At 46.5% G+C, this 25,000-nt stretch overlaps 8 protein-coding genes across 8 annotated transcripts; 4 read left to right on the forward strand and 4 right to left on the reverse strand.

Moving 5' to 3' along the window:
- Positions 1-1,263: 1,263 nt before the first annotated feature.
- CCR75_008532 (uncharacterized protein) lies at positions 1,264-1,461 on the reverse strand (the record flags this gene model as incomplete). The annotated part of the gene is made up of 1 exon (XM_067966584.1): positions 1,264-1,461. One exon carries the CDS (start codon positions 1,459-1,461, stop codon positions 1,264-1,266), a length of 198 nt encoding a protein of 65 aa, XP_067820521.1.
- A 754-nt stretch (positions 1,462-2,215) lies between these two features.
- CCR75_008533 (uncharacterized protein) lies at positions 2,216-2,452 on the reverse strand (the record flags this gene model as incomplete). Its single annotated transcript, XM_067966585.1, has 1 exon — positions 2,216-2,452. One exon carries the CDS (start codon positions 2,450-2,452, stop codon positions 2,216-2,218), a length of 237 nt encoding a protein of 78 aa, XP_067820520.1.
- Positions 2,453-2,660: 208 nt separating this feature from the next.
- On the reverse strand, positions 2,661-2,873 carry CCR75_008534 (uncharacterized protein; the record flags this gene model as incomplete). The annotated part of the gene is made up of 1 exon (XM_067966586.1): positions 2,661-2,873. One exon carries the CDS (start codon positions 2,871-2,873, stop codon positions 2,661-2,663), a length of 213 nt encoding a protein of 70 aa, XP_067820519.1.
- A 179-nt stretch (positions 2,874-3,052) lies between these two features.
- Positions 3,053-3,816, forward strand: CCR75_008535 (uncharacterized protein; the record flags this gene model as incomplete). The annotated part of the gene is given in 2 exon segments (XM_067966587.1): positions 3,053-3,788; positions 3,803-3,816. 2 exon segments carry the CDS (start codon positions 3,053-3,055, stop codon positions 3,814-3,816), a joined length of 750 nt encoding a protein of 249 aa, XP_067820518.1.
- Positions 3,817-4,945: 1,129 nt separating this feature from the next.
- On the forward strand, positions 4,946-5,494 carry CCR75_008536 (uncharacterized protein; the record flags this gene model as incomplete). The annotated part of the gene is made up of 1 exon (XM_067966588.1): positions 4,946-5,494. One exon carries the CDS (start codon positions 4,946-4,948, stop codon positions 5,492-5,494), a length of 549 nt encoding a protein of 182 aa, XP_067820517.1.
- Positions 5,495-5,502: 8 nt separating this feature from the next.
- On the forward strand, positions 5,503-6,522 carry CCR75_008537 (uncharacterized protein; the record flags this gene model as incomplete). The annotated part of the gene is made up of 1 exon (XM_067966589.1): positions 5,503-6,522. One exon carries the CDS (start codon positions 5,503-5,505, stop codon positions 6,520-6,522), a length of 1,020 nt encoding a protein of 339 aa, XP_067820516.1.
- A 270-nt stretch (positions 6,523-6,792) lies between these two features.
- On the reverse strand, positions 6,793-7,026 carry CCR75_008538 (uncharacterized protein; the record flags this gene model as incomplete). The annotated part of the gene is made up of 1 exon (XM_067966590.1): positions 6,793-7,026. One exon carries the CDS (start codon positions 7,024-7,026, stop codon positions 6,793-6,795), a length of 234 nt encoding a protein of 77 aa, XP_067820515.1.
- An 11,086-nt stretch (positions 7,027-18,112) lies between these two features.
- On the forward strand, positions 18,113-18,361 carry CCR75_008539 (uncharacterized protein; the record flags this gene model as incomplete). The annotated part of the gene is made up of 1 exon (XM_067966591.1): positions 18,113-18,361. The coding sequence occupies one exon, from the start codon at positions 18,113-18,115 to the stop codon at positions 18,359-18,361; it is 249 nt and encodes an 82-aa protein (XP_067820514.1).
- Between the last annotated feature and the right edge of the window lie 6,639 nt (positions 18,362-25,000).

Consider the following 25,000-nt stretch of genomic DNA (forward strand, 5'->3'; position numbering starts at 1 on the left):
AGGCACCAGAAATTTTGGTACCTTCACCAAACACGCCTTTACGGGAAATATCATTCCCGTCCCCAGACGACGGTATGGTCGACCTCCGCCCATGCTTTATTAANNAATTCCTTTAAGTTTCAGCCTTGCGACCATACTCCCCCCGGAACCCAAAGACTTTGATTTCTCATACGGTGCTGACAAGGTCATTTAATTTAAACGACTGCCAATCCCGAGTCGGCATAGTTTATGGTTAAGACTACGATGGTATCTAATCATCTTCGATCCCCTAACTTTCGTTCTTGATTAATGAAAACATCCTTGGTAAATGCTTTCGCCTAAGCTCATCTTCCAGCGATCCAAGAATTTCACCTCTGACGCTGAAATATGAATACCCCCAACTGTCCCTATTAATTATTACTCTGGTATGCAAACCAATAAAACGGACCACCAAAGTCATATCTTATTATTCCATGCTAATGTATTCAAATGAGCAAACGCCTGCTTTAAACACTCTAATTTTTCACAGTAATCGATGTAAGTCCATCAATCCACCAACTTAATGGCAGAAAGACAGTCTCACAAAAAATGCTTCGAATATCCATAAGTACACACTCCCAAAGGGAGCGGACCGGACATCCAAAGCAGAAATCCAACTACGAGCTTTTTAACTGCAACAACTTAAATATACGCTATTGGAGCTGGAATTACCGCGGCTGCTGGCACCAGACTTGCCCTCCACCGATCCTGGTGGTGTAGTGGTCCGCCACTCACTTCAGGACCGGGAGGTCCCGGGTTCGATACCCGGGGCCGACAAATCCTCCAAAGTATAATGGGAGGTGGTCTTGTCCTGTGCACCCAAAAAGGTATATATGATTAGAAATACAAAAACTAACCAATCATCAATTGAAGGGCAAGTCCGGTGTAACACACCAGACTTGCCCTCCACTTTCGAATTTGCCGCCTCAGGGACCTCGCTATCAAGCTTGGTGGTTCTGCAGTGTCTTGCATGGGTCAACGGCTTGTGGTCAAGCCGTATAGCGCCTATGAGCGCTATTACTACGTCGACCTCACCCGCATCCCCTCAGATCTGGAGGAGGATGCAATTTATGATTTTTTTACCGGCCTGGGTCTACTACCCATCGTGGCTCCGACACACCAAGCAGGGTCGCTTACGTCCCGTGACCGCACGGTGTGGTTCCCGGAGCATGATGTCCCTGTGGCTTTGCTTCCGGGTGGTCAGCCCCTGCGTGAGATATTTTTCCCCGGCTTTGACTCCCCGGTTTACGTACACCATAAGAAGCACACGCTTAACAAGGTTGTTCCTTCTTCCATTATTGCGAAGAGGGCTACTGCTTCGTCGAGGGCTCGCCCGGCTCCATTGTCTAACGCTTCTCCAAACTCACGTCCGGTTCGTTGCAAGGATCCTCTTCCTGTGGGGCCTTCTTCCTCGAACTCTCCTGTCTCAGATGGGGTCGTCATTCTGGAGCGACCTGAGGAGTCAGCCCCGACGCGTGACTGGGTGTCGGTTACCCGCCATGCTCTCTGCTCCGCACCTCCATCGGTACCAGAAGCAACCTCTGTGGAATTTTCCACTTCCCCTGACCCGGATGGGCGTCTTGTTTTTGGGTTTCCAGTCAAGCCTACTTCTTTTGAGTTGGCTTTCGGGGACCATGACTTCGACGAGCCAACCGCCGGGGACGCTGACTGCGTGGTCTACGTCGATGATAAGGTGATAACGGGGAACCCTGTGCCACTTTCTCAAGCCGTTGGCGCTGTTGTCGCGGCCAGGTCAGCTCTTCGCCCCAAAACAAATACCCTTCGGCGCTCGGAATATCGCCGCAAAGCGCTTAAGGCTGCCCAGGATCTACCGTTACTGAACGAGCCTGATGACCGAATGGCTGCGTTGACTGCGCAGACTGGAGCATATGCACCCCTAGTGTTCGCTAGCCTTCCTCGTTTAGACCCTGTCGTCGACGAGCATGCCGTCCTTCGCCTGTACAGTAGCCTGTCGTCTGCGACTCATGGCTTGGATTGTCACCTTCCTGCTCGACTCCGTAAGGATTTTCCAGGAGAGGCGACCCCACCCGCCGTTGACATCCTCGCTGAGCGAGTCATGGATGATACTTACCGTGACCTTGTCCGAGCCTATGCACGGACTGATTATTTTTTCAGACCCACGCGCCGGCAATTAATCACGACCCAGTCAAGGTTCATGCTATTTGTGGTTCGGTGCCTATCCCCCGTCTACAGTACTCCCACTTCCTGCTCTGGGATGACTCGACGCTCGCAGAGCTATGCGCTTCTCGGTTGGGTCAAGCCTTTGAACAATACCTGAGTGCCCCCTACTCCACGCGATGGAGCTCATCCTGGACCACCGTATTGGCGAAGCTATCGCTGACTCCTCAGTGACTTCCTCCGTTTCCGGGTCCGCGACGTCAGCGGCAGACGAGCTCAGTGACGATGTGTCCATGGGCTCCTTAGATACTCCCGACACTCCTTCTCTCTGAGATACCCTGGGCGCTGCGCGGTCTCTCCATCAATATTAATGGTTTGAACGCGCCGGGCCGCAACGGAGGACCGGTGAAAAGCATGCTTGGCAAGCTACTCGCCGCGTACAATCTTGTTGCATTTCAAGAGACCAAGTTCACCAAATCAGACAATCTCCGGATTGTGACCAACTATATCAATTCTGCTGACTCGACTGCTCGCGTCTTCTGGTCACAACACTGCGATTCCAACTTTTCGGTCGAAATGGTGTCGCTCTTCTTCTGTCGGGGTCCCATCCCTTCACTTCGGTGGAAGATGTCACCCTCCACTTTGCTTCTCCTGATTACTACTCTCGGTATCTCGTGTTGGTTACGGCGATAGGTGGCATTCGCATTTTCGTTCATGTTGTCTACGCACCGGTATCCGTGGATGAACGTAAAAGATTCTTCTCCTCCCTGCCTTCCCATTCCCGGATACGGCCAAACACCTTGTTCTTGGCGACCTCAACACGCCTATCGACCCCCTTCTGGATGAGGCTTCTCCTTACCCGCATGACTTGGGTCGCGACGAGCTCCGAGTTTGGATGCTGGAGCTAGGCGTGTTGGATCCCTGGAGGGCGACTTTCCCGGATCGTCGTGTCTTTTCGGGCCCAAATAACCGAAACCGTATCGATTATTGTCTGCTTTCGCCTTTGCTTTACAGCGAGTTTTACAAGGGCTCCCGGTATGTCACGGAGACGAAGTGGCTTCACGAGAACCATTCTCTTGTTGAATTTCACCTCGCGTCTCCCCTTCATCCCACCACTCGCAGTCTCCCGTGGAAATGCCCGCGCTGGCTGCTCAATCACCCTATTGTCCGTCACACGCTAGTCAAGTCCCTCGAGTGCCTTTCTGATCGCATTCGACTATTTCCTGGCTGCAACCCTGGGGTCCTCGTTGACCAGCATAAAGCTGCTGACCGGATATTTCTTCGAGAGATGCAACGCAGCTTACGAACCAATGATGACGAGCGTGCGGCTCATTTACGTGCCGGCCTTCGGATGGCCCAGGCCCTCGACGCCGTTAGCTTCACAGAGTCTACTAGGACATCTGTCGCGGCTTCCTCAGGGGCGCTTAAGGCCTTTGAGGATATCCGTGCCAGTCGCCGCGAAAAGACCAAGTTTGATTGGGACATCTCGGAAGGCGAACATGGGTCCGCGTATTTCTTTCGTTCACCCGTTCCCACCGCCCACCGGGTGCTAATACCGTCTGTCACTCGGCCTGACGGGTCCTCAACTTCGGAACCTGCTGCGATGGCCGAGTCCCACCGCCACTACTGGGGTTCTCTTTTCCAGTCTCCGTCCCGTGACCTTTCTCGCTCGGTCTCGCGACGCCATTACGATCCTGTTGCTCTACAAGGTATGCTTCACCATACGACTGCTCGGCTTTCGGCTGCCCAGCGCCTGGCCTTGGACGCACCGCTTACCGCTCACGACTTTTATTGGGCCATCCGTAACTCTCCTAAAGGTCGCTCTGCTGGGTTTGATGGTCTTCCGGTAGAATACTACCAGCTTTCTTCGTCACGGTGGGCGCAGGTTTATGAGCTGGTCTATGCTTACAACTTCGAACGTCGGAGGATGTCTTAGTCCCAACGCCAGGCTTACATGTCTCTGCTTTTCAAGGGGGGAGATCGTAGCCTTCCCAGCAACTATCGGCCTATCACGGTATTAAACCACGATGCCAAGTTTGGACCGAAGATTTTGGCTTGGCGGCTCCGGAAAGTGCTTCCTCTTCTTCTCCATTCTGACCAAACCGGGTTCATCAAAGGCCGGTCCATCCGTTACGCTTTACTTCGCTTTCAAGACCTTCAAACTCTGGCCAAGCGAATGGGTTGGTCGGGCTCTGGAGCTGTCCTTCTTGATTTTGCCAAGGCATTCGATAGCGTTCTCTGGCCGGCGTTGTTGTTGGTCTTACGCCATCTTGGCTTTGGGGACGTGTTCTGTGATTGGATCCTCACCTTCTTTCGCGGGACGCTCCTTAGGGTGCTTGTGAACGGGACCGCTAGCAGCTTCTTTGAGTTAGGATGTGGTGTCCGCCAAGGTGACCCTCTTTCGCCAGCTCTTTTCGTTCTCTTCATTGAGCCTATGCTTTGTAACCTTCGGGCAAGGACGGGCTCCTTAGGGCTCACGGTTCCGGGGGACCCGGTCCCGCACCACCTTCTAGCATTCGCGGATGACTGTACGGGCCTTTTGCGTGACATCAATACCGCCCCTGCTTTTGTTGCCGCGGTTCGAGTATACGCAGTCGCGGCGGGCCTCAACCTAAATGTCCGGAAGACATATCTCTTTCCGTTTACGCCATTACATCCGACTACACGTCGGGGGCTAGAAGACGATGGGTGGGCTGTGGTTTCTGATGATGGTTCCGTCCGCCTTCTCGATCTTTACATGAGCCCATCACTGCCGTCTAGTTCGAGGTTCCCGCGGCTTCTAGATGCCATGGCTACCCGGTGTAAACTCTGGCGCTATCGGGCTCGGACCCTTCGGGGTAGGGCGGCAATCCTCAGGTCGATTGTGTTGCCTCTCCTCTGGTACACAGCTGCGGTGACCCGTGTCCCAGCTGACGTCGCTCAGCGCGTGAAGTTCTTATGCAAGGCCTTCCTTTTCAAGAAAGCGATTTCCGACTCTCATGGTTTTGCTGGGCCGATGGTGGAGGCTTGGTTGTATTGGCCTACATCTCGGGGAGGGCTTGGCCTTCCTGAGACTCTTTCTTTTAGCCACTCTCTGCAGCTCTGCTCCCTCCAAGACGCCAGTCGGTGGCTACAACAACTCATACGGTCCCACGCTGGTTTTTTCCGGCGTTCGCTCTATTTTCTGGACCTCTTTTCGGTGGTGGGTCTGGTTTCGATATTCTCTATGCACCAATACCCCGAGGTCTCACTGTCCAAGAACCCTGGCACGGCTTGGCTCCTTTCTGGATCGAACCTCTTCGCGTCTTGCATTCATTGGTGTCGGAATACTGTGCCCTGTGCAACTTTGATTGGGTGATTGCGGAGATGCCATACTGGCAGAACCACTTTCTACGGGCTAACGCGCGGGGTGCCCTTACGGGTCGAGCGTCGACCAACGCGTCTCGTTTTTATGACAAAGGCTATGTCCGCCTGCAAGATTTTGTGGACCGTCATGGTTCGTTTCCAACACCTTCGCTTTGCGTGGAGATTTTGGAAAACACCTCCTTCCCTTCTCCCGCCAAAAGGTCGGCAGCGGCTGGTTTCTTCGCCCGCCAGGTCGGCCGCCTCCTGAATCTTTCCTTGGGCTCCACGCCGTCACAAGGCCTGCACCGGCCTGCTGATCTCTGTGCTGCGGCTTACGGGTGGTCTTTCAGAGGAGTCGACTTTCTTCACGGTCGTAACCATGAGTTTTACCACATCCTTCATCGCCTCCCGGCCATTACACGCCTTTCCCATTTCTCCCTCGGGATTGCTTCAGAGCCGGATTGGGCTGTACTCTGGCGCCGGGAACGTTCTTTGGATCGTGACCTGTTGCCTGTTCTTGCAGACATCAATTACCGGTTACAACACAACGTTCTCAATGTTCGGCTGAAGTATCGCCATCGAAACAGTGATATTCTCTGTGTTCACGGTTGCGGGGTCGTCGAGGACGCCCAACATCTCTTCTGGGTATGCCCTATCGCGCAAGCTGCATGGGACGCTGTTCTCACTCCTTTTCGAGATCTTGTCGCGGGTGATTTAACATGGGCAGCGGTAGTTTACCTCCAAGGGCTATTGTTCATGGACTCCGCGATTTCTCTGCATAAGTCACACAATCTTCTCCGAGTCTTCAACGTGCTTCGGTGCAGCGTCCTGTATGTGGTTTGGCTCCATCGAAACGATTGTCTGTGGAATGGGACGGCGTCCGATTCCACATTTGTCATTCAAAGGACTATGGCTTACACTCGCCTCCATCTTGGGCGGTTGCGCCAGGGTGAAGTCCCCCGCCTCGCCTCCCTGTGCGAATTGTGGCTTCCTTTTCCAAATCCAATGCCACCGGAAGACACGCTTCCCAGCGCTGGTTGATGTCTGCTTTTGCAGTATTTCCTACTACGGATCTAATGTTTTTCGGTCACGGGAACGCTACATTCAACTTAATTTGTTTGTGCTACCCTACTCTGGTACCGATGCTGCGCTTCTTGACTTTTCAACTAGCATTGGGGGCCCAGTAAGTCGTCTTGCCCCGCCGGCTGCATGCGGAATAGCACGGATTCGCTTCCATTCTCTTCCGCCTTGTCCACCCCTGGTTTCGCGGTTCGACTCACCCTGCGCTCCCAGAGAATTGCCTCAAACTCCTTAAACAACCGCACACGGATTCAGACTTTCCTGCGGCTCATTGGCTAGGCTTGGCTCCAGCTCACTACCCCCACGACCTTGGCTTTCCGAGGACCCAGAGCGACCTGCAGATGTCGGCACCGTGGCGAGCCCAGCTCTCCCCCGGCCCCAACGGTCCTCCTCCCCTTCAAGCCTTAGCGTGAGAGCAGCGCCTGTGTCCGTGCCGTTGCCGTCGCCGTTAATTGAGTTGGGCATCCTACACATACAAACCAGTATGTTAGTATGGTTTTTTGAAGGCTCCCCTGTTTTCTTACCTTTCCCGCTTAAGTGCGATTCGATCTGCTCTCTCCAAGGTAAATTGGAAAATGAGGTCCTCAAAGGCCCGCCCTCGTCCAGGCCTTCGTAAAACCTTCGAGTAACCCTCAGGCCTCCCATTTTTTATACCCGCATACTTTTTGGACCTCTGGAATATTATATTCCAAACGGCCGAATGCATTAGGAGGGTTTGACCCAAAATGCCCTGGCGAACCACCAATAGTGTCACTATTGACACTCAGTATGGTGCCACCTCGGCCGACCACACTCGGTTGGTATGTAATAATCCGTTATCTGTTTTTTTTCCAGATAGAGGTGTTCGTCATGAAATTGACTTGGTTCCGGGAACCAAATACTGTGTCACAAGACAATGGTCTTTACCAAAGGAGCAGTGTGACGTCATTGACGATTTCTTCCGTGCTAAGCACGAGGCTGGAATGGTACGAGAGAAAAAATCTCCTCATTCGACTCCGACATTTGTGTCAAAAAGCCAAATGGTAAATAGCGCATTGTACATGCTTATAATAAGCTTAATGCTGCCACTATACCAGCACAAACCCCCATTCCTAGAAAGGATGTTCTTCAAAATAATATAATATGGTAGGGTGTTAAATGTACAGTGCATAGGACTTAGCCGATTGTTACTACCAATTGCTCATGTGAGCTGGCGATATCTCGCTTACAACGGTAAGCACCCCAAGCGGCATGTTATGGGCGTGGCTGGTTATGCCACAAGGGCTTTTCAACGCCCCGGCAACATTTACTCGTCTAGCGACGCAACAGTTTCGCCCTCATCGGGGTTATGCACAGACTTATTTCGATGACATTTTTGTCCATAGTCGTGCGGAGCAGTGCTCGAGTGCATGAGCACAAACAAATTGTATGCCAATCCATCTAAAAGCATTTTTTGGCTCAGACGAAATTCCTTTATTAGGATGCTTCATTGGAAAGCGAGGCCTTAAAGCGGATCCCGCTAACGTAAAAGCCATAGTAGATTGGCCAGTTACTAAAAACCAAACGGGTTTGCGTAATTGGTTGGGTCCCGCCAATTATTACACAAATATAGCAAAAATTACGCTTATATTGTAACGGGGTATATCGTTACATGAAATTAACATTTAAAGGTTGCTAATAATTATATTTTCTAAAAGGTAGATAATATTTGGAGGATATTACTTTGAATAGTAATGTTCAGAAATCTTATCCATAAATAGGTATAGGCAATTATATCTATTTATCCCGCAGACTATTCAATTATATATGCAAACAAAAATGAGAGACAGATAAGATAAGATTCCAGTTGCACATTTAGTATTAGTTTATAATTAAGTTAGAGTCAACAGATAGAAAGAAGATATCCTTAATTATATTAATACAGTTTTCATTTTAACCTCTTTGAGCTAGTTTCCTTTACGAGATGTCTTCCTCTGCACGTACTAGTGTACGTGAAATAACGTAAGACACCACTCACAACTTAAGCAGTGTGAAGTGGACTTGTACTGAAGCAGTACAAGTCGTAGTGCCCCGTTACACTTGGTAGCACTTAGCACTCCGTCCAAGGACCACATTTCCTCTATCTAACATGGACATGTTAGATGATAGTGGGAATACGCATCACGTTTCCCGTAAAAGCTACTCCTTTCTAAGTGACATAGAAAGGAGTGCGGTCGAACGAATGAGTTCGACCGTAGGAATCGATGCAAATGTGGCAATGCTGTCCAATTTGGACAGAGATGCCCTCCATTCAGCCATCATCAAGTTCACACAACATGAACTTGACGAGATGAAGGAGAAGGTAGCCTAGCTGAATCAGCAAGGCTTTCAATAAGCAGAACTGTTGAGGTTCCAACAGGCACAGACTATACCTGGGATGACGCACACGCGTCGTCGCGAACCTTAAAGATTGACATCTCTTAGTATAGGAGAGTCGAAGAAGATTCCATCTTAAGATGGTTTGACGAGTTGGACGATGCCATAAGGGCACGTCACATCGTCGACGAGCAAATGCATGTCGCATTCGCTCAATCAAATTTGGCAGGTCGTGCCAAATCTTGGGCATTGGGCTTAAGTTGCGCGACCCATACGTCTTTGGGTCGCTAGAGGCTTTTAAAGCCCGGCTCAAACAGACGTTTGAACTGCCTACGGCTGAGTTCAGAGCTTGTTCAGAGCTTCTGAAACTCTAGCAAGGCAAGCGTGATGTTCACGGATATGTACAGCACATACGACTCTTAGCGAGTTGTATTAAAAATAATAACCAGTCCATGAACACACGTTCATTACGGTGTCATGCAAGGTCTCACGGATGGCCCCGTAAAGACCCACCTGTTTCGATTGGAACTGGATACGCTTGAAGAAGCGATATCCGTTGCGGAACAGGAGGACTTTAGCTTGAGACAGGCTCAAGCAAGTTCGTCATCGTATCGTCCTCCAAGACGACACGAGTTAGGAGGTCCAGAGCCCATGGACCTCTCTTGCGTCGAAAGCGAGAAACCTCGCTTTTCGAGCAATAAGCGATTGTAGAAATGCCAGCGCTGCCAAAAATTAGGACACTACGCTCATGAGTGTAGTGCCCCACGCCCAGCACCGAAAGGTACTGAGCGTAATTTTGGACCGTATGCCAAAAAGGGCAACGGTCGCGGGTCCGACGTTGTTGCGAAATCGCAACAGCGAGGCGGACCGCAAAAAAACGGTCGAGGTCAGAAGGGACGCAACGCCCTACTGATCCAGCAAGCTCAAGAGAATTTGCGAATCTCTAGGCTCACGTTGCTCCAGACACACAATCATTATGTGTCTCTGCACCTCGTGATGAGGTATTCGTCATCACCTTAAAGTTAAAAGTGACAAATGATTTGTCACTCAGAGCCTAGTGGACTGCGGAGCGTTGAATAACTTTATTCGTCATCAGAGGGTCGTAGGCTCAAATATATTGAGCGTGACATCCCTTCAAAGAAGATGACGGTGCGTCTAGCAAGAGGCGCATCGATAACAGTAATGAAACGCGTTGTGAAATTTCACTACACGTTAAAAGGTTTACAGTACGATGATGATTTCATCGTACTAGATTTGGATGACATATTTGATGTCATCCTAGATTTACGTTGGCTCAGAAAATATGAGCCAAGGATCAGCTGGCAGCATCGATCCGTAAAGATCCTGCCACTAATTCATCAGATGGCCATCTAATGAACGTCTTGGAGCGTCCACAAGCGTGTGGGTGTACTACGAGTGAGTGCGATGGCCTCACTTGTGGTACGGTCGTTAGTACACCTGCACAAGATCAAGTGTGATTACTAATCACCCTGTGGAGTCAGCTGCCGGCGGCTGTGCTAATGCACAGGCAGCGCCGAAGGTCAACCACTTGAAGAAGTCGAGTGGATGGAGACATGAATGTACGCCTAGCGGGCGAAATTCAAGGAATATACCGGTTGTTTAAAAGGGGCAACACGATGCTCCTAGGTCAAGTAGATAGTCGACCGTAGAAGACCCGACTGTGATAGCGCAATCACATTTGGAAGACGTTGAGGGAAGAGGTCGTGAAGCGACACGTAAACATTCGCTAAATAAGGAAGTTGAGTTACCTAACTCCTTGTCGAATGCCAAATTAGACACCTTGTCTTGTATAGAACCAGTACAGGCTGGAAATCCCGGGGACGTGAATGTCCCGGCCTCTAAAAAGTCGTATTGTCTCCAATCTAAGACAGGGTGGACACGAAGCGTGTATACCCTCCCAAAGTGATACGAGTGAGCTAGTACTTACGCTTGTAAATGGCGTAACCGGTAAAATTGAGGGGGAAGTTAGCCTTGCGGCAATCCCCTCGTTACATGCTCTTTTAGAGCTAGACGAAATGTCTATTGATGAATAGGTCGAGCCTCAAAAGCTGGTGACTTATCTTAAATGGTGGTCATTCGACCTATGGTTGAGTTAAACTCATCGTACTTAGTGCGCGAAATGGGTCATCGATCATTAAATATCCTACGGATCCCTTTTATTCCTTGATCAAAGAATTCTAAGATGGGACTTAGACGTGCCACTCCACGTATCTCAGGGATATTGCACCCTTGATGATTCGGCCTTTGGCCAACAATGCTTTCAGCATTTAGTAAGTCGTTATTATAACGAGTGTCACTCGACGGAGTACGTGCCGTTCCGCTTATTTCTACTGAGTTGGGCTCAGAATTACTGTATTTAATATTAGAGTTTATTAGCGCAGACATGCCAATGTCTAAAGCACTGACAGACTTATTCAATGATCCGCGACAATAGCGCTTTTGTTGCCTAACAAAGGTGGGTTCATGACTCCCCAAAACTTTGCTAGGAATTATTGCACGTGGCGTTTAAGGTGTTAGACCTCCAACGATCCATGATTCATGGACGCGACAGCGTTCCATACTGTCAAAGTCTAGAAACTTTATTCCTAAGTTCAGTAGAACTTTGGGATCAGTGACACGAGTCCCAGTCGCTAAGCGAACAGTTATTGTATCACCTTCATGCGCATTAAGCGCCTCAACGTATTGTTGACTTCCTTTTAGGAAAAGGCGTCGAGCATAATTGCAAGACGCTCCTGAGTCAATTAAAATTGACCACGGCTTATCAAAGCTCTTTACAGTCGCTTGAGCGACTAGCAATCCAGGCTTGTACTCTCGCCCCGTGCCATTGAGCAACGAGCTATTTGGGACTATGGTCTGTTTATTCTCACCTCCTTGAGGTTCAACAGATCATAGGTCTTCCCCAGTAAGGCGCCCCGCACCTACTGGGTATCGACGTTTTCCCGCACCGTTCCAGATCTCTGGTATAGGTCGGAGTTGGAGCTCTTTCGAACTTTACTCGAATTTCGTAGAGGGCAGGCCGGACATAAATGTTTCGTGCTCCCGCACATATAACATCTACGGATGGTCTCACGCTGTTCCACAGCTTGAACAGCCACTTCTCTTTCCTCAACGAGGCTTAAATCCATAGGTTCCGCTCTATAAGACAAAACCCACATGCTCAAAGAGCTTGGTCGGTAGACAGGCGTGCTAACGCGAGCAGACTTTAAGTCAAACTCGGCGCGTAGCGCTATGGCAACTGCCTCTTCGAACGTAGCCAGATGAGATCGGAACAATTCCGTCCGGGCAACGCCCTCATTGAGACCCCCCCCATAAAGATGGTCACTACAATTGCTTGTTGCACCGAGTTTTGATGCATAGATGCAATGAGAGTTATCAACTCCTGGACGAAGTCCCCTAGGGTTATTTTACCCTGTCGAGTCGCTAGGAGCCGTGCTCGCATGCGAAAAGCCTGATCAGGCGGTGCAAACATACTGGTCATTTGCTGCTTCAGCGAATACCATGAGGGAAAAGCGTCGTTTATGGACGTGCTGCACGATAGTGCCCACTCCATGGCTCTTCCTCCAAGTTTGGAAATGGCCATAGTCACCTTTTGCCGTTCTGTTAAGAACAAGGCGATGTCATTGGACATTTCCATCTGCTTAATCCAAAAAGGGAGATTTTCTCCCTCTTTTCCCTCAAATATCTTCACATTTTCATTTAGAGGGCGAGCCCTCGGCTCTAAGTCAGGCACAGAGATGTACCGGGCTGGCATAGATGCCGGAAAATGGTCCTGTACCTGACCGATCAGGGAGGCTTCATACCGCATGAAGACTTCAAGCCTTGCATGCAGGACCTCTGGTCCCTGGGAGAGAATAAATTCCACGTGCTCAAGCCCAAATAAGGTTTTGAGCTTGTCATAAGTGGCGCGTCGCGCTTCTGACAATTCTGTAACCTCTTCCATTTTCGTGAGAAATTAGTCTTCTAAAGACTCAATCGTAGATTGACTACGAGTGCTACCAGGAATAGCGGAGCTACCTCGCTTCTAAAGTCAGAGGAAGACTTTCAGACTCAGAGAGTCACTAAGTTCCATTGAACTAATGAGTGTAAGAACTCAGGGAGTCGTACAAGCTATTAAAGCTTGATGAAGTCTAGTTGAAGGGATTCAGGCGCTCGTAGAACCAAGTGGCAACTAGAACCCAAGAGGATATACCTTGGAAAGGCTTCTATCTCTTACAGATCAATGCGCAAGCCTTAGGAAGGCAATTAACGCTTTAAGATCAGAAGGGGAACTGCACTTTCTTCAATTATTTAAATCTGAAAACCTTACCCTAGCTAATTTAAAAAATAGATTTTGGCCGCTAGATTTATATCTGGCGGCGACCACATTTGTTATCCATAATAAATAAGATTTAAGTAACCAACTATTTTGAAATTAGATAAAAGAAAATTTTATCCATAAAGTAAATGTACCACAACAACGGTTCTCCAACCAATGTGTGCCCATTACAGGAAATATTAATATCGGAATGCTAGTAGTGATATTACTGTAAGTACGCTCGATTCAATAATTTGAGGAGTCTTAAAAGGAATTGATTATGGGAATTGAAGCAGCAAAATTAGTATCGGAAGTTCCACAGGCGATATAAACATAAGAAGTTAAACAGGAAAATTAATATCGGAATGGTAGTAGTAATATTTCTATAAGTATGCTCAATTCATAATTTGAAAAATCAAAAAAGGATATAGAATGGAAAATGAAGCAGCAACATTAGTTTCGGAAATTACGGAGGCAATTGGCGTAAGAAGTTAAACAAGAAAATATTCATATCATAATGCTAGTAGTGATATTACAATTAATATGTTCAATATATAAATTGGGAAGTTAAAACGGCATCTTGTATGGGAAATCAATCAGCTGTATTAGTATTTTAGTACTGAAAGTTACACAGGCGATTATAAGATAAGAAGTTAAACAGGAAATTTTAATATTGGAATGCTAGTTGTGATATTACTATAAGTATGTTCGATTATATAACTTGGGAATTTAAAGGGGATTAAGAAGCGGAAATAAGGCAGCAATACTAGTATTGGATGTTAAAAAGGCAATATTACCATAATGATTTAAACAGCAAATATTAATATCGTGCTAGTCTTGAAATTGCTGTTAGCATGCTCGATTCAATAATTTGAGAAGTCATAAAGGGATTTAGTGTGGGATAGGAAGCAGCACATTGGTATCGGAAGTCACACAAGCGATATTAACAAAAGAAGTTAAACATGAAATTTTAAAATCGGAATGCTCAATGTGATAATACTATAAGTATGTTCAATTATATTACTTGAATGTTTAAAGGGGATAAAGGAACGGAGATAAAGCAGCAATATTAATATTGAAAGATGAACAGGCGATATTACCATAACGAGTTCAACAGGATATATTAATATCGGAATGCTAGTAGTGATATTATTGTTAGTATGCTCGATACAATTGTTTGATTAGTCATTACGGTATTTAGTATGGGAATTAAGCAGCAATATTTGTATCGGAGGTTACACAGGCGATATTAATATAAGAAGTTAAACAAGAAAATGTTGATGTCTGAACGCTAGAAGTGATATTACTGTTCGTATGTTTCATTGAGCAGCAATATTAATATCGGAATCTAACAGGCGACATTTTTAACATGAAATTGAACAGAAAAAAATCATATCAAAAGGCATGCTGTGCTATGATTACTAGTTTGTTTGATTCTATAACTTGAGAGGTTACCAAAAAGAATTTAGTGTGGGAAATGAAGCAGCAAAATTAGTATCGAATGTCACACAGGCGATAATAACATAAGAAATTAAAAGGAATTTAATATAGAAATCAAGCAGCAATATTACTATAAGTATGCTCAATTCAATAATTTGAAAAATCAAAAAAGGATATAGAATGGGAAATGAAGCAGCAACATAAGCTTCGAAAGTTACGGAGGCAATATTAACATAAGAAGTTAACAAGAAAATATTCATAACAGAATGCTAGTAGTGATATTACAATTAATTTTGTTCGCTTTATCAATTGGGAAGTTAAAACGGGATCTTGTATGGGAAATTAAGCAGCTGTATTAGTATTTTAGTACTAAAAAGTTACACAAGCGATATTAACATAAGAAGTTAATCAGGAATTATAAGATCGGAATACTAGTTGTGATATTAGTATAAGTATGTTCGATTATATAACTTGGAGTTTTGTAAGAACCGGGAATAAGGCAGCAATACTAGTACTGGAAGTTAAACAGGCGATATTACAATTGTAGCGGAGCTACCTCGCTCCTAAGTCAGAGGAAGACTTTCAGACTCAGAGAGTCACTTAGTTCTATTGAATTAATGGGTTTCACAACTCAGGGAGACGTACAGCCTATTAAAGCTTAAGGATTCTAGCTCAAGGGATTTAGGGGTTCGTAGAACGAAGTGGCAACTAGTGCCTAAGAGGGTATACCTTAGAAAGGCTTCTATCTCTTACAGATCACTGCGCAAGCCTTAACGCTTTTGGATCAAAAGGGGAACTAAACTTTATTTAATTATCTAAATCTAAAACCTGACCCTAGCGAATTAAAATAGATTTTGGCCGCCAGATTTATATCTATCGGCGACCACATTTATTACCCATAATATATGGGATTTAAGTAACTAACTATTTTAACATTAGATAAAAGGGTCTTTTACCCATAAGGTAAATGTACCACAACAACGGTTCTCCAACCGATGTGTGCCCCATTACACCCTACCCCATTAGACTGGTGACACCGAGTGACAACATTTGCTTCATTTCCTCTTTGAGGTTGGAACCTAAACAGCTAACCGTTTGGTTGTGTTTTCCATTGCTATGTCTAATGACAATCAAGCGTGAGTCACAGACTCTGAGCCCCTTCCTCGACGATGAGGGAGTGGTGGACTTTGAAAGTCACTCTCAATCAGAGGAGGAAAAAGAGCGGCGTTCGCTCACGCCTTCTCCACCGGACGAACGTCGGCGAGCCCCTAATCCGTTCCCAGAACATGGTGCCGCTGATGTCTTAACTGCATTGAGTAGGACACGGGACTCTGAGTCCAACATTATTACGAATCCGCTCGATGGAGAGCAAGAGCAGATAATCCTCATAGAGGAAAGAGCTCGTCGTCGAGCTGCCAAAATAGCGAAAGCTGGGGCTCATAGTGAATATAGATTCACTCCGCTTAGTGCGGACGAGCGTCTCAAAGTGATAGCAGGTCATAGCTTGGGCACCTGGATCTCCGGTATCCGGCGAGGACGCTGGAGGAGATCGCTGCCCGCGACGCTCTTCATGAGCAATACATTACGCCAAAGGCAATGACGCGAAGCCAGTATCTGTCGCGTTTACGTGATCAAGCCCGTGGGGCTTCGGTGACCTCCATGATGAATATTCCGATCGTTTTGTCTCTAAACGAAACAAGGAGTGAAAACGAAGTCTCATTTGAGAACCCGGTCCACCGGGCCCGCCGACTTCGTAATATTTGAAATATCAGAGAGTCTGCGGATAGAGGTGATGTTCATTTGGAACGCTTCGATCTCGCTAATCTAAAGCCATACAAGAATAAATACAGCTTCTGCCTTTGGCATCTGCTTGTTCTTTTTGTTTGTCTTGGCTATCAGCCATCGTATCCCTTACATGTCTTAAGACACTAAATTGCGTCGCGAGAAACTCGCTTACTTGTTTCCGAACGGTAAAACAGGGCTGATATCAGCAAGCCTATCGGCCAACCCCCCCCCCAAGCCCTGAACCACGCAGTGGTATCGGTAGTGGAACGCGCGGGTGGGTAAGATCGTTTATACAAAACGGAGTATAGCCTGCAGAGGCATGAACAGCATTATTTAACGCAAATTCCACTACTGGAAGCATTGAGCTCCAGCGCTTTGGTGTCTGAGCACACACGCTGCGTAAAACGTCAACAATGACGCGATTGACACGTTCAGTTTGACCATCGGTCTGCGGATGGTCCGCAGTGGATATATCCAATCTGTTGCCAAGCATTCGGAAAATTGATTTTCGGAATTTAACCGTGAAACCGGGGTCCTGATCAGAGACAATTGCCACTGGCAAACCATGTTGTCGAAACACGCGATCGATAAACGCTTAGCTGTACCCTCTCCATCAATGGAATCCGGCACGACCGCTAAGTGAGACATTTTGCTCAAATGGTCAACACAGACCACTATACCGGAGTTACCGGCTGAATCTATCGGTAGCCAAAAAGAAAATCCATGCTAATGGATCCCCAGCATCTTATGGGGACGAGGAGACTTGCCAGTGGCGCAGTAGCATGTGCCAAGGGTTCAACCCGTTGGCACGTCTTCGGTGCGGGTTGGCAGGGAGGCCATCCATTGGATGGTTGCTCGTCTGCTTTTTAGCCTAACTCCGGCGATGTGTCATCGTACCGCCCTCCCCGCGGGTATCGATCCACGTACCTCCCGGTCCCAGATCCAGTGCTTAACCACTCGGCCACTGGGGTCGGTTGCTTAACTTCACAGAGAAACAAGATTCATTGCACTTTAATTCTGTAAATTGCCTAACTACTGCTAAAGTTGTCGTAAAATGTATACTAATTCGGACAAATATACGGGATGCCGGAGCTAAAAATTAGCGCGATGTCAGTTTTAGATGCCAGTATAGTAACTTGAAGTCAAACTGGCAATGCCAAAAGTCACTTTAACCCCCCTATTTGTTGTATGAAATTTGGCGCAGTGGGTGGGGTCACCTGCAGTTAAGTGACATGTTGAGGGTTCGAGTCCCGCAACGACCCAAAAAATAAAAAATCGGGAGACATCCTGACTATAACGGTATTAGATCCTTGCTTGCGGTAAATTCTGTAAGGAAACAGGCTGAAGGGAGTTGTTATACACCGGCGTATAACGTGGATCCGCAAAATAATTTGAGCTTGCTCGAGTTCCACATCCTAACTTTCGGGTTAGCAAAACGCATAACGGTCACAGTGGGGGATGCTAACCGAAGTATCCATGGCGGACCGGGGATCTGATCCAAATCATTGTACAATATATATCACTAATGGAGTAAACTCCTGACCTTCAGTGGGCGCGGTTGGCAACGGATCTCAATACCAAAATATAAATACTCAATAATCCACGAAAAATGGAGATTGAGTATAACAAACTAACCAAGTTTTGCTTGAAACTGCAGAACTTGGTTAACTTTACTTGATGACCGGTGCTTTAGCGGATCAAATGACCCATTTTAGACTGAATTACCCAATTCTTGGTGTAGAATATCGCAGCTGGGAGGGGTTACGTTTTGAGTTTGATTCCTTTCCGGGGGTAAGTACCTTGGTTTTGGTAGTAGCTCCAATAAAGCTCGTAGTTGGCGAAGAATTGAACCCGAATGACTCAGTTGTTTTTGTTGCAGCTCCAAAGAGTATCGTTCAACATGGAGTCGAACAACAGCAGTTATAGTGGCTTGGACCGATACCAAGTTCACTTGGACTGAATGAAAACGAACATCATTCCGGTGCATCCATAAACAGCGAAAAATAACTGCTCGTACAATATGGAGAATCACGTAGACGTTATAGCCAAACTTCGAAATAGCGGACGATTTCGGCTCTACTATGAAAAATAGTAGCGAATCCCAGTATAAATTGGAAGAAAAGAGTTGCTGTAGAATTGGAAGCCAAGCAGTCCAAACTCGAGTTGCTAAGTCACAAAACCAAAAAAGGTGTGAAGGAGTCTCGAGAGTGTTGCATCCGAAAGGGCAGGGAGTGTCTGCATTCGGGACGTGCTGTAAGCGGTAGCCTACAAATAGGGCATTATGTTGAAGCCTATATAGCAGATCCGCATAAACTGGGAGAATGTGCTTGTTCATCTTTGTATCCCGTTTCCACATTAGATCGGGAGGAATTAATTCAATACCCAGTCTTGATAACGGTAATAGCGGAACTTCATGTGTACTCAGAAGATTTCGGATGCGAGTCACACTTAACTCAGCAATCTCGTAGGAATTAAAAACCCATGCGTGAAATGCGCTATAGTAACACGCTGCTTGAACGGGACCAAATTGAGGTTCCATTAAGCTTTGAAGCAGCGGCTTGATTCGAAGCAAAAAAATTGAACAGGAGCGAGTGCTGCTTGTCCTTCCAGGATCAAATGGTCGTAGAAAGCTTGAAAGTGCTTCTGTTGTAACTGGAACGGGGCAAGCTTTGAACAGATCCAGCGGCCGAAAAACTTCTTGATTAGCAAGATTGTTACTAATTGTAATGGGTTGGCTGCTCCGGCAAGGGTTCGACCACGATAAGCATACCTAATGTCCACATTGTCGAGAAAAGGTGTCGTTAATTTATCAAACTTGCACTGCATCCGGACAATTTTCTTTCGAAAATATACATTCCAAGTAAAAAGCACAAAATGCCAGTACGGTCCTAGTTGCAACTACCTGGGACTTCGAGATGCGTTTACAAAATCTGGACTTGTTGAAACCGGCGCGTATAATATATCAAAATCTTTACCCCGAGGGTAAATAGCGTTGTCAAAAAGTTTGATAACTGGCTCCACCCAAGAAGGAGCTTCATTGTTTTGTGAAGACCGAGTTGTTATAATAACCTTGCACAACATGTGGAGCTGGAGACTCTGGATCATCGTAGATAGAGAAGTTAAACCGAGACCGCCCTTGTCGGGAGGAAGAAACCACCATTGCTTAGATAAAGCTATGTTTGATTTATAACGGCAGATAAATCGTGCAATAATTGAGTTAACTTGTTGTTGAAATCCAGTTTGTGGCAAATGACAAACACTTGCCGAAAACCACAATACCGGGGGAATAATTTGTTGAAGAATGACCACCCGGCTACGTAATGTCCGAGCACGATAGTCCCATCGAGAACATATTGTTTTCATATCAGCAAGAAGATGTTGTAGTCGATCTGCATTGCTTAAAGTTGGTCCATAGTAAATCCCTAAGAGTTTCACACGACTATCGTTTTCCAATACTTCAACGCCTAACTGTTGGAGATCCAGCTTGAGAGGTTAGGTAATACTGGACCATGGGCGAAAAGGTAAAACAACTGTTTTGGCTGTATTAAGGCGCATGCCAGATGATTGACAAAAGTCCGATACTAAGTCTAGAAAGACTTTTGTATGCCGAAGATCGTGAAGTAGCCCGGTGCAATCGTCCGCAAAGCTGATAATTGAATGGGTAATCGAGCCACCAGATAGTCCGAAAGGATGAATTTGGCTTGGATGTAATTGAGTAATGGCTCCACAAATAGTACAAATAGTGCAGGCGAAAGTGGGTCGTCTTGTCGAACACCCGCACCTAATTCAAAAGGGTCCAATGGACGGCCATTAAACATAATGGAAACCAATGTTCCAGAAAATAGGACTTTAATCCATCGACGAAAAGAACTTCCAAATCCGAAACGCATTAAAACCATGTCTAGTGCGTCCCATACAACACTGTCGAAAGCTTTTGCAAAATCTAACAAAACTGCCCCGGCTGGTGACGAATTATTGGTGTACAGTTGGGACAGGGCTTGAAATCGTACATGAGCGTGCCGAATATCTCTGCCCGGAACAAAACCATATTGATCAGAATTAAGAAGCTTCCCCAAAACGGAGCCAAGATTATGGGCCAACATTTTTGGACCCAATTTAGCATCAACGTTAAGTAGAGAAATAGGCCTGTAATTACTGGGGCTCATTCTGTCGCCTTTCTTGTAAAGTAGCAAAATTTGGGCCCGCCGTTGGAATTTGGTCATCCTTTTCTTTTGAAATTGAGCTGCATAAATGACTTCCATTATTCTACTCCATAAAGATATATCCACTTGGTAGTATTCTAGTGGTAACCCGTCCGGACCCGGGGTTTTACCAGAAGCAGTATGTGTTAAAGCCCAGAAAAAATCGTTAGCTGCTAAGGGGCTATCCATGAAAGCTTGCTCCTGTTGCGTGAGTTGCTGGCGGGTATGACTTAAAATAGAAGAAAGCTTGATACGATTCCATGTGGGCTTGTGTCCGTATTCTTTCGATGGGAAACAATAAACTTCAGCCCAATAAGACTTAAATTTGGAGCATAGTGGTAACAAGTCGTCAGCCGAATCCACTGGTATAGTAGTTTTATGAAGGATTTCGGGTGGCCGAAAAAAAAACTTTGAACAGCGTTCAGAAGCTGAAATATCCATCGAAAATTTCTGTTTGGACGCAAAGTGGGTTTGTTTCTGAATTAACTCCGTAAGCGCAGCTTTTTGAGCAGCAATCGTGAGGGTTAAATCTTGAGTAGACGATTGTGCTTGCTGATGTTGAAGCTTATTAATATGGAGATGAAGACTGGCAATCCGGTCTTGGCGCTCATTCTTTTTTTACTGGAATAATCTTCTCAAAAATATCGAGTCTGTCCTTTTGTGTTCATCGAGTAAACAGCCACGATTATAATGGTGTGAGTGTGGGGCCCAAAAAGACCGTGAAATTTCGAGAAGCGAATTGCTTAAATATCCCTGTGCTTCGGGCAAAGCGATAACCCATGCCGGGCATTTCCATGGAGCTCGATTAGATGGGCGAAAACAGGTTGATCCCAAACTAAATTGGAGGCCTATGTGATCCCCAATCCCTGGTTTAGCACGAAAGTCATGAAAAATGTCTTGTAAAATCAAATTGAAAATCTTGAGCTCAATACATAGTCTATTCTGGAGCTGCAATTGGGACTCGAAAACTCTTGTAATTCCGGGTTTTGGAGTCGCCATGGGTCGAGAAGATGTAAGTCTTGCATCCATAAAAGTAATTCTTCTCGCCCTTGTGGGCGATTCCGATCCTGTGTGTGGGCTTGGTCTAATTGACTTGAAAACACAGTGTTTAAGTCACCGAGCACGATATTATTTTTATACTATAGAAAAAAACAATTTTTTCTTGATTAGCATCTTCGTCAAAATGGCGTGGAAGTGCACTAAAAAATTGGGCACGTTCGTTTGGTTGAACTGGAGCATATACTATATGAATATAGGTACTTACTGAGTTCAGTGTTCCGCTAATTAATAAGTAGCGAGAATTGAGGTTTGGTGAGCTTGCATACCGTGAAGTAACATCTCGAAGATCACGAATTGGACAAGAAGGTGTAGTTAATAAACCTACACCGGCATGTCCCGTAAAGGTAGTCATGTTGTCTTGCGACCAAAAGCTGGAATTAAGCTGGGAGACTTTTTTCCATAAGTGTGTTGCTCTTTTAAAGCTTTTAATACCCGTAAATCTTGTCTCTTGTAATCCCACTAAGTGAAAATTACTAGAGAAAAAATTCAATGTCGATTGGGTGACATTGTTTAAGCCATTTGCGTTGATAGAGTACCCTCTTAGGGCCCACTGCACATTAGAGGAAAGTGGGTACTGGATTGCTCACCGAAGTGGTTTTTTTTCCCGTAGGTATTCAATAGTGACGCGCAGGTCCGTGGGAAGCGGTCCAGACAGTATGCGCTGAGTAATAGGCGACAAGATAACTGACGCCAACGTTGTTTCATCCCAAAGTAGCCAAAATGGCTGGGGTATTAGGGACGCAGCTTTCCCAATTTTGATACCTAATCTCAGTGGATCCATGTATATACTGGGCGCAAGTATTTGTAAAGCCAAATCAAACTCCGCAAGTCGCAACTGGAGCCAGTATTGAGTCTGGTCTGGACAGAGAAGACCAAGTGCCGTTTGATAGTACGTTTGGTGAGTCTGGGTAAAGATATCGAAGTCTAGCAGCAATTGGACCCTCATCGGTAGTTGGAAATGGGTGAACCGAAATGGTACGGAGAACCGCGTGTCCAAACGCCTCGGCCCGTAATTGCTGGTAATTGTTACTGGCTTTTGTGTCGAAAAGAACTCGATACATGCTTGGTTGAGCTTGAACAGTCGACATAATTTCGTCAGGATCCGAGAGTGAGTCAAAAGACTTCAAAAAGTCGTCAATAATAGCGCAGAGGTCTTTTAATGATAACTTTTCCACACTTCCTTGATAAACTGCAGAATTGAGGATACCCTCAGAAATTTGCCCCATATCCACAAAAGATCCTACCGATTTGGGGGGGTCTTGAGATCGATCCCATAAAATTATATTCTGGTCGGGAGAAATAGGACCTTCACTTCCTTCACTAAGCCATTCATAAGAATTCACCGATGAAAAAATAGGATATTCTAGCTGGGAAGGCGGAAGTTTTTGCAATGTTAATGCTGGCTCGGCTACGGTGTCCATAATTAGGCGTTTAGCCCGCAATATACGTGCAGGAGAAAAATCGGTCCCCGAGGTAGGGTCAAGAGGAAAAAGGGTGCTTTCCCATTGAACCATAGTGATTTAGGTCGCACCCGAATGGGTGAGTCTTTGTCTTCCATATTGGGTCCGGGAGAAGATTCCTCATCAGAAGAAGTCCCACTTTGCAGTACCTTTTCCGACGCCGTGTCCATGGCATCGCTGTCGCTAGAGTCACTGAGGTTATCAAATTCGGGCGGTGTTGAGTCTTCATTAACCGTGACTGGAATAGGCCGAGCCGATTGAGGTTGGCGGACCTTATTCGTAGTGCGCAATTCTATTATAAATGGGGGTATAACCCGATTATACGCACTAATTCGATGGTGCACTACCGCATAACCTTGACCAGTAAACTGGATTTGTCGAAGCGAGGTACGTTTATTCAACATTACCGAGGCTGGAGGCGTCTTTTGGTTAAAATAAACGCGACGACTACGCGAACGCAGTCCACCCACGACATGAGCTGGCGTGATATAAACCGGAGGTGTTCCTTTAGCTGCAAACCAGTCGTAGATTATTCCATCCGAGACATCATCAGGAAGGCGTTGTAAATCCACATAATACCAATGCGAATAGCGTGAGTAAGTTTGAACTTTAAACTTACGGCCACAAATAGTTACTATTTCGCCGCCTAATTTGGTACAGACCTCGCGATCCGTATACAAAAAGCTGATACCAGCATTGCGAATTGTCATTAAGTCTCGTAAAAGTTCCAAACTTTTAGACCATAGTGGCGACTGTGGAGTCGAGCCCAGTGAAGTCATTATCTCCGTGTCCGAACAAGTTGCTGAAAGTTCACGTGCTGGAATCCACATCGGCAGACAAAGTTCCACCGAAACTTGTTGGGGCACACCCGCAAGGGCGGCACACCGTTTATCTTGACGATTTCGGTCTGGGTCCAACAAAGCTGATTCAGCTTTTTCGAAAACGGCATCAGTAGGCCGAGAGTAGTCGACTCTTGGCGCGGCAGCTTAGCAGGCTTGGCGCCAATCTTTGTCTCGATTAGGACCTGCCATAATTGTTCTTAACAAAAAAAATGTGCTCCCCAATTAGTAGCACAAGTTTATCAAGAAAAAAAGCCGATTAGATTCAGTAGTAGGAAAGCGGTTACTGCAACTCTAGTGTTTTTAAACACCTAAGCAAACACCGGTCGAAGGGTACCTTAATACCCGGACTGAGATGTTCGTACAGCCTACTAGTGTATAGTCGTCCCCACTTCGCGTAGGTAAGAGCTTTTCAGTGACAACGTCTATTCGGCCTAGCGTCCGGATACGTGTTTACTCTTGACAACTCTCGAAGTCAAAATCACACTACTATAGCAGTTGGGGCAAACCTAGTCGATTCCTTTCGGGAAAGACTTAGCGCAAAAACTTTGAGTTGTACAGCAGGGATGAGCAAACAGATAAATATGAAAGCGCCTAACTGTCTGTAACGACGTTAAGTGATCGGAGGCTTTTCTTACTTTTGGCTCGGCACGGCCCAATAAAATGGGTGGTGGGGAGCGAAGGCGGTTGATTGGCTAAAAACAGTGGGGAGCAAGCTTGGGCTCGTCTCTGTCCACTTGTGCGTAGCGAAGCAAATTGCAGAATGCTTAACTTCACAGAGATTCAAATTTGACAAAGTTCTCTTATTGGAACCCCGCTACAGGGCCTCCTCCCACCCAACTATCATACACCTTCGGTGCGGGTTGGCAGGGCGGCCATCCATTGGATTGTTGCTCGTCTGCTTTTTTGCCTATCTCCGGCGATGTGTCATCGTACCGCCCACCGCGGGTATCGATCCACGTACCTCCCGGTTCCATCCCAGTGCTTAACCACTCGACCACTGAG

This window comes from Bremia lactucae (genome assembly GCF_004359215.1).
Source record: "Bremia lactucae strain SF5 chromosome Unknown BlacSF5_NotPlaced_44_SHOA01000008.1_152431bp, whole genome shotgun sequence".
In the NCBI taxonomy this organism is placed as follows: domain Eukaryota; phylum Oomycota; class Peronosporomycetes; order Peronosporales; family Peronosporaceae; genus Bremia; species Bremia lactucae.